General features: G+C 35.1%; 1 protein-coding gene across 1 annotated transcript in view; it reads right to left on the bottom strand.

Moving 5' to 3' along the window:
• LOC148943560 (UBX domain-containing protein 7) overlaps positions 1–19186 on the bottom strand; it is a 70093-nt gene that overhangs the window by 33289 nt on the left and 17618 nt on the right. The window contains exon 2 of the mRNA XM_089100910.1: positions 11687–11791. Within this exon, the coding sequence (XP_088957036.1) occupies positions 11687–11791 (105 nt within the window). The remainder of the gene's footprint in view (positions 1–11686; positions 11792–19186) is intronic.

The raw sequence follows: 19186 nt of genomic DNA, 5'->3' as shown, positions 1-19186 counted from the left end.
TTATTAAGATACATCTAAGAAAATAAGTTAAGAAAACTGGCTCGTGATATTTTTCAATATTTGTAAAATTCAAAAAACTAGCACTTCATTAAAAAACTTAGCTTGCTTGATTTTTTTTTTCAGAGAATTACATTTGTATACTAAAAGTTATCAATATTATCACAATTGTTGGTGAACAACAATTGTGATCATTATAAATCACTCTTTCAGTTTCTGTAGGCTCCTCATAAAATTTATGCTATTTAATTTTTTGGAACATCACGTTTTTGGGGGGTTGGTTTTGTGTTTTCAGTAAATTACTAGCTATTAAAATTATACAAAATGCTAAAAATATCAAAAGTCAGCTTATTTGAGCTAGTTTGTAGATGTATCTTGCGTAATCTACATAGCCATATTTTTACTTCAAAACATTACATTGGTTCCCCCCCCTTATCAAATAGATCACAAGTAGCTGAATATCTGAGTCATTATTCAAATCTTATCCCTGTCCTCAACAGAGTGCCCAAAGGTACTCTCCTGGGTCCTCATCTTTTCTCGGTCAGACTAAGAAATTTCCTGACAGATAAAAATTGGTCGATGACCTTGCAGTCGCTGAAACTTGCAATGAAAACTTAATGAGTAACCGTATGAGCATCCTCAAAGACATTGCAGAAGATGCCTTGGACTTGGACATGAGAGTAAACCCTTCAAAATCCGTGATGATGTCAATTCGCTTCCTTAAATCCCCGCCCCATTTTATTAATCCTATCCCCCTGAAATACCCGTGCCCTCCTTTAAATTCCTTGGCTCACAATTTCTTCTAATTTAAAGTGAGGTATCCATATTAAAAATATTATCCGTAGAATTAATGCTTCCATATCCCTCCTTAAGCTTCTAAATATATTTGACATCCCCCTTCCCATTCTTTAAGGATTTATGCTTCCTTTGCCCGCCCTCAACTCAAATATACTTATTCAGTTTCACACCAAGGCATGTCCAGGGAAGCCAAATAAAACTGGATCTATCCAAAAAGAAGCCCTGCGAATAATTTTCAAAGAAGGTGAAGTCCCATACTCTCTCTTTATAAAAAAAAAAGCTAAGTTAGAAATGCTTGAGTGCAGGAGATGTATGTTGTGCCTCCGGTTTTTTTCTTTTTTGTTAAATTCAATAACAAAGCCCTCGCATGGAATACATTTTTCCCAAAAGACATTCCCCACCCGGATTCCATCTTCCTCGGGCCGTTTCCAAGCCTGTTCCAACCTTGCCTCCCCTTCGCTCCTGTAACACCAGATATGAAAACACCTTTGTCCCCTACATTACGGAAAGAATAAACATCCGATTGGTTTCCCTCTCCTTCCTCTTTTAATGTCCCTTTTATTTTTGTTCCTAATATTTACATTTGACTTTCTCATTACTGAGTTTTACTTATTTTTATCTTTTTAACATGTTATGACCAATGTCTAGTCTAACTAATGGCTAATGAACGGATTTCGTTCTCACATTTTTTTAATTTCGGAATTCATTTGCCAGTCTTACTTTTCGTTAGTCCTGTTTGCATTTACTGACGTCAAAACTCGAATTTAGCCTTTCAGGGTTTGTGATAGCATTTTTGTTTAATTTTACTTCCATTAGGAAAACTTCTTTATTAACTGAACATTTAGTTCAACTTTTCACCAATTTCTACAATATTTTGGAAGTTTCAGAAGAACATTTCTAATGCAAGACCATTTTACAACTTTAATATTACTAAAACAATGTTGTATATGCATAAGGAATTTACAATATTTGAAATACCCTCATTGAGGTGCAATACACTTTATGTACAAAATGGTATTAAGCAAAATAAGACCCAGTCAAGTAAATCTATAAATGAATTTATTTTCTGATGAGCTTACAAAGAGAGTTTCACTTCCTATTCCAAAACTATTTACTACCAACACGATACATAAAAATAATGCATTATCAACAAACTCTAAAAAATGGCTAATTCTATTTTCATCATTTTTTTCTTCTTTACCACATACAAATTAATGGAATCTACTTTAAAATTATATAAATCAGGTTTAAGCCATTTTGTATATGAAGTCACCCTATAGTTTAATAAATTATAGTTATGTAAAGTTTAATAAATTGCGGTTTTAATTAAAACCTTAGCATGTCAAAGAAACATTACTACTACTACTACTACTAATACTACTACTAACAACTCACCGCAGTACAAAACCGCTTGAGGCCAACAGCTACACACGCTCCTCCTCCACCCCAGTCTATGGAAAGTCTCCCTTTTTACACCCGCCCAGGAAGTTCCCATTTCCTTTAAATCTTTCTTTATGGCGTCCTCCCACCCCAGGCGAGGACGACCTGCTTTCCGTTTAGACCTAGATGGTTGGCCGAAAAGAACAATCTTTGGCAATCTATCATCCTTCATCCGCACAACGTGTCCTAGCCACCTCAACCTTTCTTTTATTATAGCCCTAGAGAGCAGTATTGAACCACATTTTTCGTATAGCCTATAGTTTGAAATACGGTCAGGTTAGCTTCCCCTCTAATCACGGCCGGATCAACTAGGTGCAGGGCCCAATTGGAGTTTCTTTTTCTGCGCCCCCTCCAAATATTAAATTTGAAGTAAAATTCTTTAAGCAAAATTTTGTAAGTAAATATATATATATATATATATATATATATATATATATATATATATATATATATATATATATATATATATATATATATATATATATATATATATATATATATATATATATATACACATATACATATATATATATACATACATACATATATATACAATATATATATACACATATACTACCGCAGAACCAAGCCGCCTGAGGCGAACACAGGTACGCACGCTCGTCCTCCATCTTAATCTATTCATAGCCTCCCTTTTTACGTTCTCCAATCAAATCCCCTTTTCTTTTAAATCTTTCTTTACGGCGGTCTCCCATCCCAGACGAGGACGACCTGCTTTCCGTTTAGCCCTAGACGGTTGGCCGAAAAGAACAATCTTCATCCGCACAGCGTGTCCTCACCACCTCAACCTTTCTTTCGTTATAGCCCTAGAGAGTGGTACTGAACCAAATTTTTCGCGTAGCCTAGTGTTTGAAATACGTTCTGTCAGTCAGGTACCTAGAACAACCCTTAAATAATTTCTCTGGAAAATATCAAGCAAATATTCATCTGCTTTTTTAAGTGCCCATGCTTCAGAGCCATATTTGACCTCTGTCATCACTGTAGCTTCTAATATTCTAATCTTGGTTTTCCGACTTATCTTCCTATTCTTCCAAACTTTTTGTAACTGTGAAAAAACACCCTGAGCCTGGGCTATTCTGCTTTAAACTTTGTTACTGCCCCAGTAACATTCGTATACAATGCATCCATGATTGTTGGGAGGGTCCACTTCGTCAATATTTTCATCATCCAGCTTCAACTTTTTATTTTCACCTTCTCCCAACCTTTGTGACTTATTGTTCTAACAACAGTTTCCAGATCTATTATAGCACCATGAACTCGCAAAACCTCAAAAACTTCATTCATTTTTCTCACACTTGCATCTAGGATACTCAAATCATCAGCATAATCTAAGTCCAGGAGACTTTTTCCTCCCCGTTTGATTCCGTGGTTTCCTATTGCCTTTCCTGTGCTCCTTAAGGCAAAGTACATCAAAATAATCCATATACAGAGGGATAAAACACAACCCTGCTTAACTCCTGATTTAATACAAAACCAGCTTCTAACCTCATTTCCTATCTTAACCGCAGCAGTGTTATTCTCGTACATAGCACTAATCACTTTAATTTATTTGTCTGGTATACCATACATAGATAAAACCCTTACTAAAACTCCTCTATCAACAGAATCGAACGCTTGCTCATAATCTATAAAACTAAGGACCAAAGGTGTTTGAAAACTCAGGCACTTCTCAATTATTACCCTAAGAGTGAAAATTTTGTCGACACATCCTCTACCTTTTCTAAAACCTCACTGTTCTTCTCTCAAAACTTTGTCTACGGCATCTCTCAGTCTAAAAAGCATCATATTAATATGTAATTTACTACCTACAGAGACCAGACTAATCCTTCGATAATTACCACACTCACTTTTATCACCTTTCTTATAAATTGACTTAATTAAGGTTTTCCTAAAATCGTTAGGTACTTCCTCTTTTCCAAAAATCATATTCATAATCTTCAGTAACTTATTTCTAGCCTCAGAGCCACCATATTTAAGAAAGTCACTTACTGCCCTATCAGCACCTGGAGCCTTATTATTTTTTAGTCCTTTTAGTACTGTCGCTAATTCCTCTTCACAAAACAAATTTTCCTTCACATCCAATGTATCACAAACTTTTTCATTTTTCTCTATATCTCTTCCTTCAACTCTATCTTGGTTAAGCAAATTCTCAAAAATCTCGGCCCATCTCTCTTTAGTTTTTTCCTTATCGCTAATTGCGAACCCATTCCTACCTTTAACTGGGCCAAGTCCGCATTGACTACTCCCTCTCAATTTTTTAACATGCCAGTACAATATTTTACTATTATGCCGTCTAGCTGCATCTTCCAGATTCTCGGCAATTTTATCCATGGCCTTCACTTCACACCTCCTTAGTTTATATTTTAAAACTTTCTCCACTTTCTTTTGTTTTCATAAGGTTTATCACTAAGGTAATTCTTGTACAAGTCCTTTCTCCTTTCTATCAAACATGAAGCTTTTTCACTAATATTCTTAGCTGTAGTTCTAGCTTTCTTCCCTAAGACACCTTCAGCAACTTCACAAATTATTTTTCTAAAATTATTTCAACCATCTTCCACATTATCAAATTTTAAACTGTTAAGTTTAATATTCAACTGTTCCTGGAAAGTTTCTCTCAAATTCTTATCCTGGAGTCTACCAACATCATAACTTCCCTGGAGGTACTTACACTTCCAATATTTCAGCTTTAAATTAACCCTTGACACTACTAGATAGTGATCTTTACTTTTAACATCAATAACAGCAATCCTATATACCCTAGTATCTTGTATTGATCCTTCCAGTCTTCGGTTTGCAATGAAATAATCAATAAAGTTAGCTGTCTTACCATCACGTGAATAACATATTAACTTATGAGCCATTTTATGACCAAACACCGTATTGGTTATAACTAGATTGTTATACCTACAAAATTACAAAAGTCTGTAGCCACTACTGTTTTCATTTCGTACCCCAATTTTAACTAGGCTAGGATACCCTCTATCCCTATTCCTCCCGACCTGGACGTTAATCTCCTAGTAAAAGCACCATATTTTTGCCTCGAGTCCTGTTTATTTGCTCGTGCAGCAGTAAGTAAAATTTATCTTAATTACTAGTATATCTTATAGTTGGCCCATTCTGGGTACATGAATCTATGACTAATATCGTAAATTTTTTAGTAACAAAATGAACCATTCCAACTTAGTTATACAACTTTTCAGCCTGAACAAGACTTAGCAGCTTCCTTATTCATCATGAGACCCACTCTCTGTCTATGTACCTCATCCTTCCTCCCTGAGTAAACAAATTCTATATTACCTAATTTCATACTTCCTTCCCCTGGGAAATGATTTTCCGAAACTTAGAATTAGTCTAGTTCAAATCGTCTGAATTCCTCGGCCAAAATGTCAATACAATAGTTATTTTTTAACGTTATAACGTTCGAACTTCCAATTTTCATATTCTTTAAATCATTGAAATTATTTTCGCCTCAGGAAAAGCAGTGATCCCGGATAACAGTGCAGTACGGGGATCACGTATCTTCTCAAGTCTACGCCGAAGTGCTTAAGCCGGCTTAGAACCGGACAGCAAGAAGTCCCTGGGACCTCCATTAATGGGGGCTTTGTGAAATCCTGGGCCCATCTTGGTCACAACATGGTTTTCAGCACTTGGCGATGCTCTTCCATCAACAAGAGTCGAAATCCTGCACAGACAATCTCAAGCTTATTACCTCCAACTCATTATATATTCATGCTCACAAATATTATGCTACTACGGGGAGGCAGCCCATAATAAATAAACTAGCTAGGAAGAGGTTTTTTCAGCCCGAAGATGCCCGTCAAAACATACCAAGCCCAGAAGAATTATCCATTAGTCAGGATCCCGTGCGAATGCTGTGTTGTTTATTAGGCTAGATTACTGGGAGAAGGTTTGTAACTCCTGGGACTTTTGAACAAACCAGTGGGCCCTTTTGAGTGTACATTCGAGAGGCCTTCTTCCTCCTCCACCTGTATTTATGACCCCGTGCGAGGGTGCCGCAGTTTCTATTATGGATCCCCAGGGACAAGGTCCCCCCTTGGTCCGGGCCTTCTGTGGAGGTACCCTACATGTCTGTAGGGCGTTCCGCTATCACCACCTGGGGACACGCTGAATGGCCTGGGGGAGGCCAACTAATATCTAGCCAAATTTTTTGATTCCGTTCAACATTAGCTTGCAAAACTAATGTAAAATTAATGTCCAGCCTAATTTATTGATTCACTTCAACATTACCTTGTAAAGCTAATGTAAAACAAATATCTAGCCTAATTTAATGTTTACTTCAGCATTAGCTTGAAAAACTAATGTAAAACTAATATCTAGCCTAATTTATTGATTCTCTTCAACATTAGCTTGCAAAACTAATGTAAAACTAATATCTAGCCAAATTTATTCTTTACTTCAGCATTAGCTTGAAAAACTAATGTAAAACTTAACATCTAGCCTAATTTATTGATTCTCTTCAACATCAGCTTGCAAAACTAATGTAAAACTAATATCTAGCCAAACTTATTGATTCACTTCAACATTAGCTTGCAAAATTAAAGTAAAATCAATATCTAGCCTAATTTAATGATTCACATCAACATTAGCTTGCAAAACTTTTTTTCTACTACGAGAAAAAAATATAGAAGAGATATGGTATATATTTTAAGGGGTTCTTTGAGGCATATCATTTATCTTAAGGGATCTGCAACGGTAAAAAGGTTGGAAATAAAGATTTATTAAGCTTAGTGCTACCCATAAAAAGCTATGAATCTGCAAAACTTTTCCTGATATTCTTAAGAGGGAGGAAACACCCCTGAAAGTAAAATAAAATCACACCATGAAAAACAGCGTAACAGATAACCCTACTGTACAGGTTTCAAGCTTCTGTCTGCAAAAACTTTTTATTTTTTTTTTTTTTGCCAGAAGAACAATCACGAATGCGTGTCATTTTTTTTTCCTGGGGGTGATCGTATAGAACAAACAATCCCAGAACATGGGGAGAGGGCTCATTAACGGAAACCAACATTTCTAGTCCCTTTTATTTAAACAAAAAGATCAGAGGGCTACTAGCCCCCCTCTCACGTCAACCTTTTCCCTAAAATTGGTCGATTAAAAGCTTAAGACAGGCGTTTGGCTTAGTATAGTTGAAAGGTTCCAAAACTATACCTTTGGTTTAGCTTGTCTTTAGAGAAAAAATTAGGGTTTTGAATCGACAAGAAATAAAAATAAAAAGAAAAAGTAAATATTTCGATTACATCACCGATAACAAATTTTCAGTGATCGGGTTATAAGCTAAGGGTGCAACTTTGGGAAAACACATGCAGGAAGCACGAACTTTCTTGTATTCTCTGCATAAAGATGCGAAAAGACATTTTTCAAAGTTCCAAGGGTATTTTTCTCTTGAGAAACAACAAAACATCAATCTATTTTTTTTTCCAGACCTATGGGGGTAATTTTTCCCCCTTACTATATTTGCACCTGTATAGAACATGGTAAAGAAACAAAACAATTGTTAATTACACTAATAAAGAGTATTATAATTCTAGTGATTTCTAGTCAATAATCTAGTGATTTATGAGCTGATCTAGTGATTTTTTTTTTATGATTCTAGTGATTGTTTTTTTTTTAACTGGGTGGCAAGCCTGATCACATCCAAATAAAAAAAATTGAAAGCTACATGCTGAGTAAATCTCGAGTTTCTTCATGAGGTTAGCTTCCCCTCTAATCACGGCCGGATCAACTAGGTGTGTTCGCCTGAGGCCAACACAGCTACGCACGCTCCTCCTCCATCCCAATCTATTTAAAGCCTCCCTTTTTACACCCGCCCAGGAAGTTCCCATTTCCTTTAAATCTTTCTTTATTACGTCCTCCCACCCTAGACGAGGACGACCTGCTTTCCGTTTAGCCCTAGACGGTTGGCCGAAAAGAACAATCTTCATCCACACAACGTGCCCTAGCCACCTCAACCTTTCTTTCATTAGAGCCCTAGAGAGCGGTGTTGAACCACATTTTTCGTATAGTGTATTGTTTGAAATACGGTCAGTCAGTCGGGTACCCAGAACAATCCTTAAGCAATTTCTCTGGAAAACATCTAGCAAATCTACATCCGCTTTTCGGAGCGTCCATGCTTCAGAGCCATATTTGACCACTGTCATCACCGTAGCTTCTAATATTCTAATCTTGGTTTGCAGACTTATCTTCCTATTCTTCCAAACTTTTTTTTAACTGTGAAAAAACACCCTGAGCCTTGGCTACTCTACTTTTGACATCTTCACTGCTCCCACCATCCTTACTATTAACACTACCAAGGTAAGTGAAGCTGTCCACCTGATCATTCTTTTCATTACCCAACGTCACCTTTACACACACACTAGAACTAGTGATAAATCAATAGGGGTGGCAACCCTGGATGTGATACATGGTCCCTCAAAGCGGAGAGAGCTACAGCTTGACACTTTTGACTGAAAATAGCTATGGGCTATTAAAAACATGCGACTGGCGTAAAGAATCAGCAACCAAGAGCTGACGAAAGTATGCAGACAAAAGCATGACGTTTAAACAATGACTAAGAAAAGACGTCTCAAGTGGCTAGGTCACGTAATGAGGTGTCCGGAAGAGACCCTGACATGCCAGGTACTACTAGCAGCCCTCACTTCCTTATGAAGGAAAAAACCAGCTGGCCAGATGAAATCTTGGGATAACGTCGTCAGAAAAGATGTCGAACCGCTAAAGGGATTCCGAAAGCATGATCACAAATGGGACAAGGCGTGGTTGAAGTTTCTTCGACCGCTCACAGAAGACAAAACCCAGTGGAAGAATTTGGTACAGCAGCTTCTTGATGCCGAGTTGGGTTGAATAGCCTGTGTCTTGTCTTAAGTAAATAAGTATATATAAAGTATAAATCATGACTCAGTATAAACAGTTACAAATAACTTAATACAAATAAAAATATATAACTAAATATTTAAAGCTTAACCACATTTCTGTTGCAAGGATATTCTGAAAACATCCCTTTTTACGGCACCGAGACCTTCAAGTTGTGCAGTAAGGTTGACTCATAAATTTATTTTCCGGGTTGCATTTTAATAATAATGCGTCTATGGGTATGGTATCCAATAGTGAACGCTGAATTTTGACAATTTTAGAATTTTTCATAAGAAAAAATAGCTTATAATATAAGGAAATAATGCTCAGAAGATCAAGGAAAAGGGCTGAATAGTCTCGACTAAAAAGCCCCGCCTGCTGAAATAGAAGAGAAAAGGCAAATTTAAAGAATGAATGAGGTTACTGAAACTATGTTAAGCTTTAATTATACATTTGATAGACCTATCAGTTTTGTGGTTGTATACTTCAAAGGGACCCTACCCTGCCAATAGAATAAAAGGGTAGGCCTAAATTTGGAGGAGTTCAAACTATTCACCTACAAATAGTCTAAGGTGAATATACCATTTGTTGCTTTTTTTATGCTCTTTCCAGATGTATTAGTGAATTTGCTCATAAATTCAATTTTAAGCGCTTATGGACCCTCAAAGGTTATCAGTTTTTCTCTTAATGTCTTAGTTTTGAATTACCTCTTATGCTTGAATGAGGCCTAGGTAATGAGCTAACAGTTTTTTGGGACTCTAAGAATAGATCTGTTAACTGGGACTTTGCAGAAATATGTTTGCAACATTCTTCTGCCGGACTGCCCCACTAGGGAGACCAGGTATAGCTTAGCCTTAGGCAATATCCAAATTGGATATGTAAGCTTCTAAATCTACATCCAATAGTCCCTAAGCTAAAGGAGGATCCAAACACCAAAATAACTAGGCTATCAATCTCTTCAAACTTTATTAAATTCTTCAAAAGATAACGTTAGTCAATGGGGCTCTCTCTCTATCTCTCTTTCTCTCTCTCTCCTATTTTGATGAATATATCCTTTCAGTGTTTCAGTTTTTTTTTTTACATATCAACAGAAAGCTGATTCTAAAAATATAGCTTTTACTTCTTGAGATTTGTTCTATAAATCACAAATATTAAATGTAACTTTTTCTTTTCAATTGCCTGTCAAAGCTGATACCACACATTAACATTAACATTACATTAACATTAGTTAAAAAAAAAACAATTCATTTTAAGAACACTTCAATTTTCATCAGGTAGAAGAATTAGGGAATAAAAAACCAATTGACAACAGTGCAGAGACAACAAAAACTTACCAAAAATAACGCATTAACATATGGACAGATTACATCAAGAGCAATTTTATTTAGAGTCAATTGGGACAAGCTTTTTTAGCAAGACAAATTACAGCTTACAAACATAAAATCATCAGCACAAGCTATATGACTTATGGAAATATCGTTGAATATAAACGTATCTTGAAGACTACACTTAAAGATATAATACGAAAGTTTAACACATTGACGGACCCCCTTTTCATTTGCAATTACCTTATACCTACCTAAAAAGTTATTTAATTTATGCAACATAATTTCAAGACCAATATCTCAATATTGCAATGGTAGACACACTAATACTAGACATTAAAACAAAATAAAGCTTGGGAGCGTTGCACGTTATCAAAGGAGCAACAGAAAAAAGAGAAAGATGGTTATTGCTAAAAACTGCATCTTTCATCAGTGAGCATGCAACTTGATGAGCTGGCAGATAACATACCCTATTTTTTAAACCAATTGAAACGAAGTAGAAATATACATTTTTATACTATTAGGAAGATTAATATGTTCAAAAACTTTACCTTCAAAAGTAGAGAACAGTAACAGAGTAGTTTAAAAAAAAATGTAGTTATCTTACAAAAACCTTTAAGGGATATTCATGCAGCTTAAACAAAATCTGGACGATTTTTTTGCATTGCCGTTATTCAAACATATCTAATGTTTTAATATTTTGTGGATCGTTGAGTAATTATTAAAAAGGCCATTTCAGGAGACCAATTTTATTTTTTAGGCTAAATCTATAAATCCTGCAAACTTAATTAATTTGTGCGGAATATTTATGTTGTTGCTTCTGACATTTGCAAGCATACTTTTTTAAATCCCATTGTCATTATTTGTAAGTGTCTAGACTGACTAAAAAAGAGGATTTTTCCTTGGGAGAGGTCTTTTGGACTAATCTTGAGCGGGTTTCCCCTCCTCCTGTGTTGGTTCACTAATAAAGAATTATGGAAAGGTTATCAAAGAACAAATATACTACTAAACGACAGTATTTACAACAGTCCAAATTCTTTAGGCGAAACGTATCTAAAAACTTTAGACAAAAATTCATTTTTATTAAAAACTTATTTATGATTTAATTTAATTCTATTAATATTTATCAATTTATTTACAAAAATATTTAGACAGAAATCGTGTTTAAAAGAAAAGCATTTATCATCTTCTCATCCCATTGCGCAGCACAAGTAACAGTAATAAAGGCATAGATAACAAACCCTGGACCCTTGCTTCATCACCACCTTCAAGAAACATGTTAATTGCCATTTCCAAATTATATGAACAGGCATCTAGAAAATTTTTTGCCAATTCTTCACTAGAGCCTAGAAATATATTGACCATTAGAACGAAAGTTCTTAAAGCAAGACAGTTAATGATAGGCCTATTATATTTCAAACACGAATATCACATCTTTAGTTGCACCTCCAAAATATTTAAAGAACTTAAGTTCTTCTGTTATCGATCTAACTTTCTATTGCCAGACTGTAATTGCTATGAATCTTCTATGTAACCTATTTAGATGATATTTCTACAGTCGTAAAATCATTTAACAAGTTGGTAGAGTTAGAGTTGTTCCTTGGAATGCGGACCTATGCCTGTGCATAGAAGAATCCAAGAAATTTTAACGTGGTACCAACTCTGTACTTTGTACTACCCTTGTGAAATACCCTGCCAAATACTACTAATATAACTAGTTTTCATACATCTATTAATAAAAGAGACCAGAGCAGTGGAAGCACACGCAAACAAAGAAACTTTTCCCTCACAAAGATCCTCCTATCCAGTGCAGCCACCCTTAAACAAAAGAGACCCCCGCCTCTCTTTGGAAAGCTTACCAATGGCTTGTGATATTACAATACCCTAAGAACTTATCATCTAAAATAGTTTAAACATGTACATTCCAGGATTTCTTTTACAGCACTTAGTAAACGTAAGAAAGCATAAATCTTTATTCTCCATTCAGAAAATCCAGACTAGCATGACCTTGCATCTAAACTTTATCCAAACCTGTCAAAGCACTCAGGAGATACAAAGTCTATATGGCAGAAGCCAAGTCATCACTAGACATCAAAGCAGTTTTTTTTATATATATGCATTTTTATCAGATATCCGTATAAACTTCAATGGAACAGATTGTATGAGTTTAGCAGCTGTATTAAGGTAGGCGATATTTGGTTGGAATGGAACATACATTTCTAGGAAATATACTTAGAATATAAAAGAGAAATATTGAAATACCCTAACAATACAGATAATACTTACTGAAAATTTTTATTAATTATGATTTATTCAAGAGGTGATATTATAGTTTATGAGCTCTTCTGAAGGAAAAACTATGATACCTAAAGAAAGGTGCTATTTAGATTCCCTTAATCAACTCTTACAAAGACGCCTCTTCCCCCTTAATGGGATCAGATATAGCTCTTGGCTAAATGTAAACCTACAAAGAAACACTATTAGACTAATGGGTTTCTTACTTATGAAACACAGAAAGTTTCGATTAACCCGATTTTCATGTTTCGTTCAATTTTTCATCTCACTCACTCGGATGTTATGCCCAATAGCACAGAGATGAACAATGATTCAAGAAATGAAAAACATTGGATAAATATATTATCTAGGCTGGAGCTGGCATCCATTAAGGGTTGGGGGGGGGATACAGTACAGTTATCATGGTAGAGACCCTCATATTTGGAAAAAATACTGATTGAGATATTGAATGGTAATACGCTTCTGATATTAAATTGTTTTCTTCTGAAGAACCCACAGACTAAAACGTTACTTTCAAGAAAAAAGAGTAGATTTAAAATTATTATGTCATTTTTCTGAATTTTCAACAAAATTTCCAAGCAGCTTAATTAAAAATATTCATACAGAAAACGAATTTCTTATCCAAAACCTCACATAGCCAATAATGGAACACGCTCTTTGCTTAAGATTTTTCCAAGAAAATATGTTAATGGAAGATACCTAAATTGCTGCCAAGAAGATCACAAAAATGAATCTCTAGCAATATTGCTCTGAAAAACCATCCAAGAAATTACTAGCCTAACAATATATTTTAGGACTGTTTAGAACCCTCTTCCCCAGAATTGCTAGTTTATTCAACAATGGATATGTGCAATTGAAGGGTTGTTGGTTGAAAAATAGCAATGGATAGTTACGAGCACATGAAGTATCAAGTCACAAAAGAATTTGTAAACCACAAGGACTAATACCCAAAGCAGCAACAAAAAATGGCTATTGGAACCTAAATAATTTTAACATGATTTGATTAACTTCACAGTAAAATATGCTTATGCATATTCAGTGGCTTAACTAGAGGTTCAGACCACCCCGGGCAGCACTTTCCAACAAGTGACTGGGAGATAAGAGAAGAAGAGATCAAAAAGAGCGGAAGTTAACTTCTGAAGTATATTCGACCACAGAAGATCCAGCTTTAATTTGTGAAGATATTGAAACAACCATTAAAAACGGTGTAGTAGAGTGTAATCTGGATTTAGAAGCGGAAATTGTTGGCACCGAAGTTCAATGTGCTACTGTAAAATCCTCAAGCTCTCCTGGCCAAGCTTTGTTTGAAAAATCACTGGAAAAATTAAAACCATCTGCTATTCCCCAAACAATTCCAGAGTTCAAAGTTGAAGGAAGTAAAGGACCATTAAGTCTTGAGGACATGAAGGATATTGAACAATGGCCCATAACAATCTTAGTATGAGAGCTGCGACTTAGTAGAGTGAACCATGGCTCAAGGCAACCTGAAGTTTAAAAATACCTTTGAAAAAAAACTGTCTATTGAAAAATAATTAAAAATTAAAGCTAATTGAAGAATTTTAACTTTTATTTCAGTTGATCTATTGCTGACACTTCAAATTCCACCCTCTATTTGACACACTAATTCACAACAATTCACGTACCCCAATCTAGCCAAAATACCTGCTTCCCACATCCCATACACTCCACTCACTTACTGTCCCACCTACTTCATGCCATACTGATCCTTCTGATCCCAAATGTCAAGAGAGACAAAGACGTCAGCAGCAGCCAAGGCTGACGATAGAGAATACGCCTCCAAAACCATGGTCCTACAAACAATGAGTCACAAACATGGAATTCACAGTATTAATTTATTTTCATCCCAGAGCACCATTGATGAAATCCAATAATTTATTATCTTTCATTATTTGTGTAAACAATTTTTCCTCTATGTTGTAAGCATCATGTTCACAAAATAAATCCATATAGTTAAATAGTGTTAATGTTAACCCCACCTTTTCTTACAATACTCGTAGTCCATTTTTAGGCATAGAAGAGGTTGATTTTTCATTAGCAGCAATATGCCTTTTTTTATGGATTTTCTGTTTGTTTGATAAAAAATAATTGATTTAGCAGCTCCATTGCTCAAATTCCTGTTTCTTTACAACATCGCCATTCAGGCGGTTTTTCCTAAACAATAAGTAGAACAACGGGGAAATTTTTTATACAAGACAGTGGAATGCAACTTTTAAATGAATATTTCGGCCCTATGTCCAAGGGCTGTCCTCAGCAAGACAAAATCACATAAAAGAAAAAAGACTCACAACATCATGTGACCAATAAAACCAAAAATAAAAAAAAATTTCAGAACAGTCCTAGCATCCTTACTTCAGCGAAGTTCAACCAGGACTGAACTTCGTGAGTCCTAGTTGAACTTTGCTGAAGTAAGGATGCTAGGACTTCTTTGAAAAAATTATGAATTATATAAAAGAAAAAAGACTCACAACAACATGTGACCAATAAAACCAAAAATAAAAAAAATTTCAAAGCAGTCCTAGCAACCTTACTTCAGCAAAGTTCAACCAGGACTGAACTTCGTGAGTCCTGGTTGAGCTTCGCTGAAGTAAGAATGCTAGAACTGCTTTGAATTTTAATTTAAGTTTCTTTTATATTATTTTTTTTTCTCTTCGTTTGTTTTGCTGAGGATGACCCCTGGATATAGGGTCGAAATATTCATTTAAAATTTGCATTCCACTATCTTGTATAAAAAATTTCCCCGTTGTTCCACTTATTGTTTATGATAAAAAGGCAGTGTGGTCTTTGTTGCTATTTACGTGGTTTTTCCTCATTTAGTATTTTGTAAATAATAGCATCAGGGGTGGCTGGAAGTACTCATTTCTAAGGGGGAGGGGGGATCAATATTTAAACAAATTCCTGATTGGATTATAAGATTCATCTTCACTGGGCCTTTTTTGTGCCTCCCATGAAGAGAGATGGGGTATTTTGGGCCAAGCTTCTGATTTAAACAATGTAGATCATTGCTATCTTTCTGGTAAAATCAAGAGAGTGGGCACTGGGAGTGTTAGATGGTTCTTAGATCTCCTTTGGCCTTCTAATCACAGAAATTAAAAATTATTGTACTGTTAAAGCTCAAGTATGATGCAGAATGCCTATCTTTGTGCGAAAATTCGGTTGTAAGAGAGATAGAAGGGCATTGAAGACTCTCTGGCCCTTCAGTTTTCTAGTTACACTAATTGAGATTCCTTGCAATCCCAGTTTAAAAAGGCACTTCATGCCTGTATTGCTCCTGAGATGTTGGTGGCAGAAAGAACGAACGTTAATAGCCATAACCGTAGTAATAGATGAGAAGAAAAATACAAATATATTTTATATATAAACAGAACTGAAAAATTCACAATTTCAATTAATATTCAAATATATAAAATACACGAGCTGTATATATGCCAATACTAGTACTAGTAACAACTTCCTACAGCATCAAGCTACTTCAGACCAGCACAGCTATGTACACTCATCCTCCACCAAAATCTACTCAAAGCTTCATGCTTTACTTCCCCCTTCCTATGAAGTTCCAATTTCCTTCAAATCCTTACTTATGACCTCTTTCACTTCATTCATGGATGACCTGCTTTTTATTTGGCCACAGACAGATTGCCAAAAACACAATCTTTGTCAATTTGTCATCCTTCACACATAAAATATGGCATAGCCATTCATAAAGTTCAACATGAGATGATTTTTGCCATTTTTGGAAGTAGTTGAGTTAGGTAAAAAAAAAAAAAAAATTTCAGAAATTAATCCAGGGCATAGAATACACTCTAGGAAGACGTTGCCAAGCTACTATCTCTGCACTTTCCTTATTTCTAGGGCTTAGAAGATTGCATCTAAATCTAAATTATGAGAAGAAATATTGCATCATATTTTTGCATTCTTAGTCACTTCTTCCTTGCCTCTAGGTTTTGAAAACAGAATTGCTGTGATCTCATCAAGATTTTCAACCAACAATATTTTTGTCGAGATTATCATGGATTTCTTTTTAAAATTTAATAGATAGATATGTAAATCCTTAAAACTTTACAAATTAGGATTGAGCAAAAGTATAATACTCAATACATGATAAATTTGTAGTTTTCTACCATTACTTGCTAGATAGAAGATGAATACACCACTTGATGCATCTTTTAATACCCTTTCCACGTGTAGAAATCACTTTCTTCACGAATTTCATTTTGTGCCATTAAAGGGACCTCTAAAGTGAGACTTTGTTCATACTTTACAATATATCATAATTGCTTACTCATCTCATTCCTAAAATGTACACCCTCACTTTACACCAATCCCTGATGAATAGATGTGCTATCCATTATATATATTCAAACTATATTTTTCAATGGCACAACTCTTTTCTTGTTCATTATTTTACAGGATACACTAATCAATCAGCAGGATGAAAAAACTTTCATTGTCATGAAATATAGTGTGAATATTTATATTTGGCAGTATATTTATCTACCAGGAATGGGGAGGGGGGGGGTAAGTGAAGCAAGGTATTTTTAGGAACTACATAAGTAAGTACTCTATGGTAATTATAATTGTTTTAAAGTAGTTTAATAATTTTGGTAAACCTTTTCTACCTAGCAAAGTAATGGAAAAAAACTATAAATTTACCCAAAACACTTTTATTGTGTACCATTTGAGCTGTAAATCCACTTCCGAAGATTTCACTTATAGGTAGCACTATATAATTATGGCTCTTCTGAAGGATACACTATAATAATAAAAAAAAGTAGCATCATTCAATTCCCCAATTGACACTCTTTCCAAATATGATATTCATTTCTCTGACAAAAGTGTTCCCTTCCTCCCCCAAATAGAGCCGGATATAGCCATAAATAATACATTTCTCTGTTGCTTTTCATCACATGATGCATTGTATTTTTTTTGTTAATAGCTATTGGAATGCTTGACCAGCCAAATACATTATCTTCTTGCAAAAGAATTAAGATCAGTTAGGCAAACAGTATTAAAAATATGGAAAACAAAGGGAAAAAATATAAAAACCATATTAATATAAAGATGCTGCATATTATATAGTAAGAATTTCATTATTTTCTTGTTATTCTGTATATAACTTATGGCTATACCTGGCACCATTAGCAGGGGGCATGCTTTTGTAACAAACACTTTATTTGGAAAGAGATCAATTAGGGTTGTTATTTTGTTATTTGAGTGTATCTTTCAGAAGAGCTGCATGTCTATGGTGTAAGCCAATTTTACATCATAAAACGAAAAAAATATTTAAAAAGAGAAAAACGAGGATTATACAAGCCAGTGAAAAAAGATTAGCCAGTGGGGTCTCAGAATCAATTTTATTTCACAGATTGCGCAAGGTCATCAAAGGTCAGTGCCCTTTGGAGGGGGAAGAGGTGGAAGTGGACACTTAAACAGATGTCCCCCTGACGTCATTGAGGCCACAGGTCCATTCTTGAAAGTTAAATTCCTGGGTCCATTCCTGAAAGTTTAACCCACTTTGCTCAACTACTTTCCAGCATCAAAATATAGTATCACATCTAAAGTTTTTACCAAATCTTGTAGGTATGACTTGTCTTTCATTTGGTCTCAGAAAGACAGCTGGAAAGCAAAATCTTTGGCAGTCTAATATCCATCGTTTGTAGAACATAATATAGACATTTGAACCTTTCTTTTATTATAGCCCTAGAAAATGAGATTCAACCATATTTTTTTGTCCTTCAGCTTGGAAAAAAGCAATCATTAGGCTGTTTTACAAGAATGGTTCAAAGTCCCATTTTAAAAATTACAGACTGATTTCAAATACATATATCTTTGCCCATATAATGGAGAAAGTTCTGGTGAGGAGAATCCAGCCACATTTTGTGGAAAACAACTTATGGCATTCAGCTCAGGATGGGTTCTGTAAACAGCGTTCTTGTAACACACGACTTCTGGAGGTGATTAATGAACACCTCCAATATGGTGGATAATGGTATTTTGTTTGATGTATTTATATTGACTTTTCCAAAGCATTTGATAAGAATTTCAATCCCACTTCTGATAAAGAAATGTCAACTATACAGTATTGGCCTGCTAACTGAAGCATGGATAATGGATTATCTTGCAAATGGAACCCAACAGGTTGCAGTAGGTGATGCTTTGTCATCATCTATGTTTGTTATAAGTAGAGTTCTGCAAGCCATTTGTCCTGGTCTGGTACTCTTCTGCCTTTTTATCAATGATTTGCCACCTGTTGTTAGGAGTTTGAGCTTGAAAATGTTTGTAGATGGTTTGAAAGTTTATGCGTCAGTCATGAATGAACATTAGATTTCTTTACTTCAAAAGAATTTGGATGATCTATGCTGGTGGTGTATGGTGAACTCTATGTTCATTAACAAAACCAAGTGCAATGCTGTGCACTATTTGCATAG

The sequence above is a fragment of the Artemia sp. Qi Xiang Cuo genome, chromosome 15 (genome assembly GCF_049724085.1).
Source record: "Artemia sp. Qi Xiang Cuo chromosome 15, ASM4972408v1, whole genome shotgun sequence".
In the NCBI taxonomy this organism is placed as follows: Eukaryota; Metazoa; Arthropoda; class Branchiopoda; order Anostraca; family Artemiidae; genus Artemia; species Artemia sp. Qi Xiang Cuo.
This window is presented reverse-complemented; position numbering and strand designations above follow the sequence as displayed.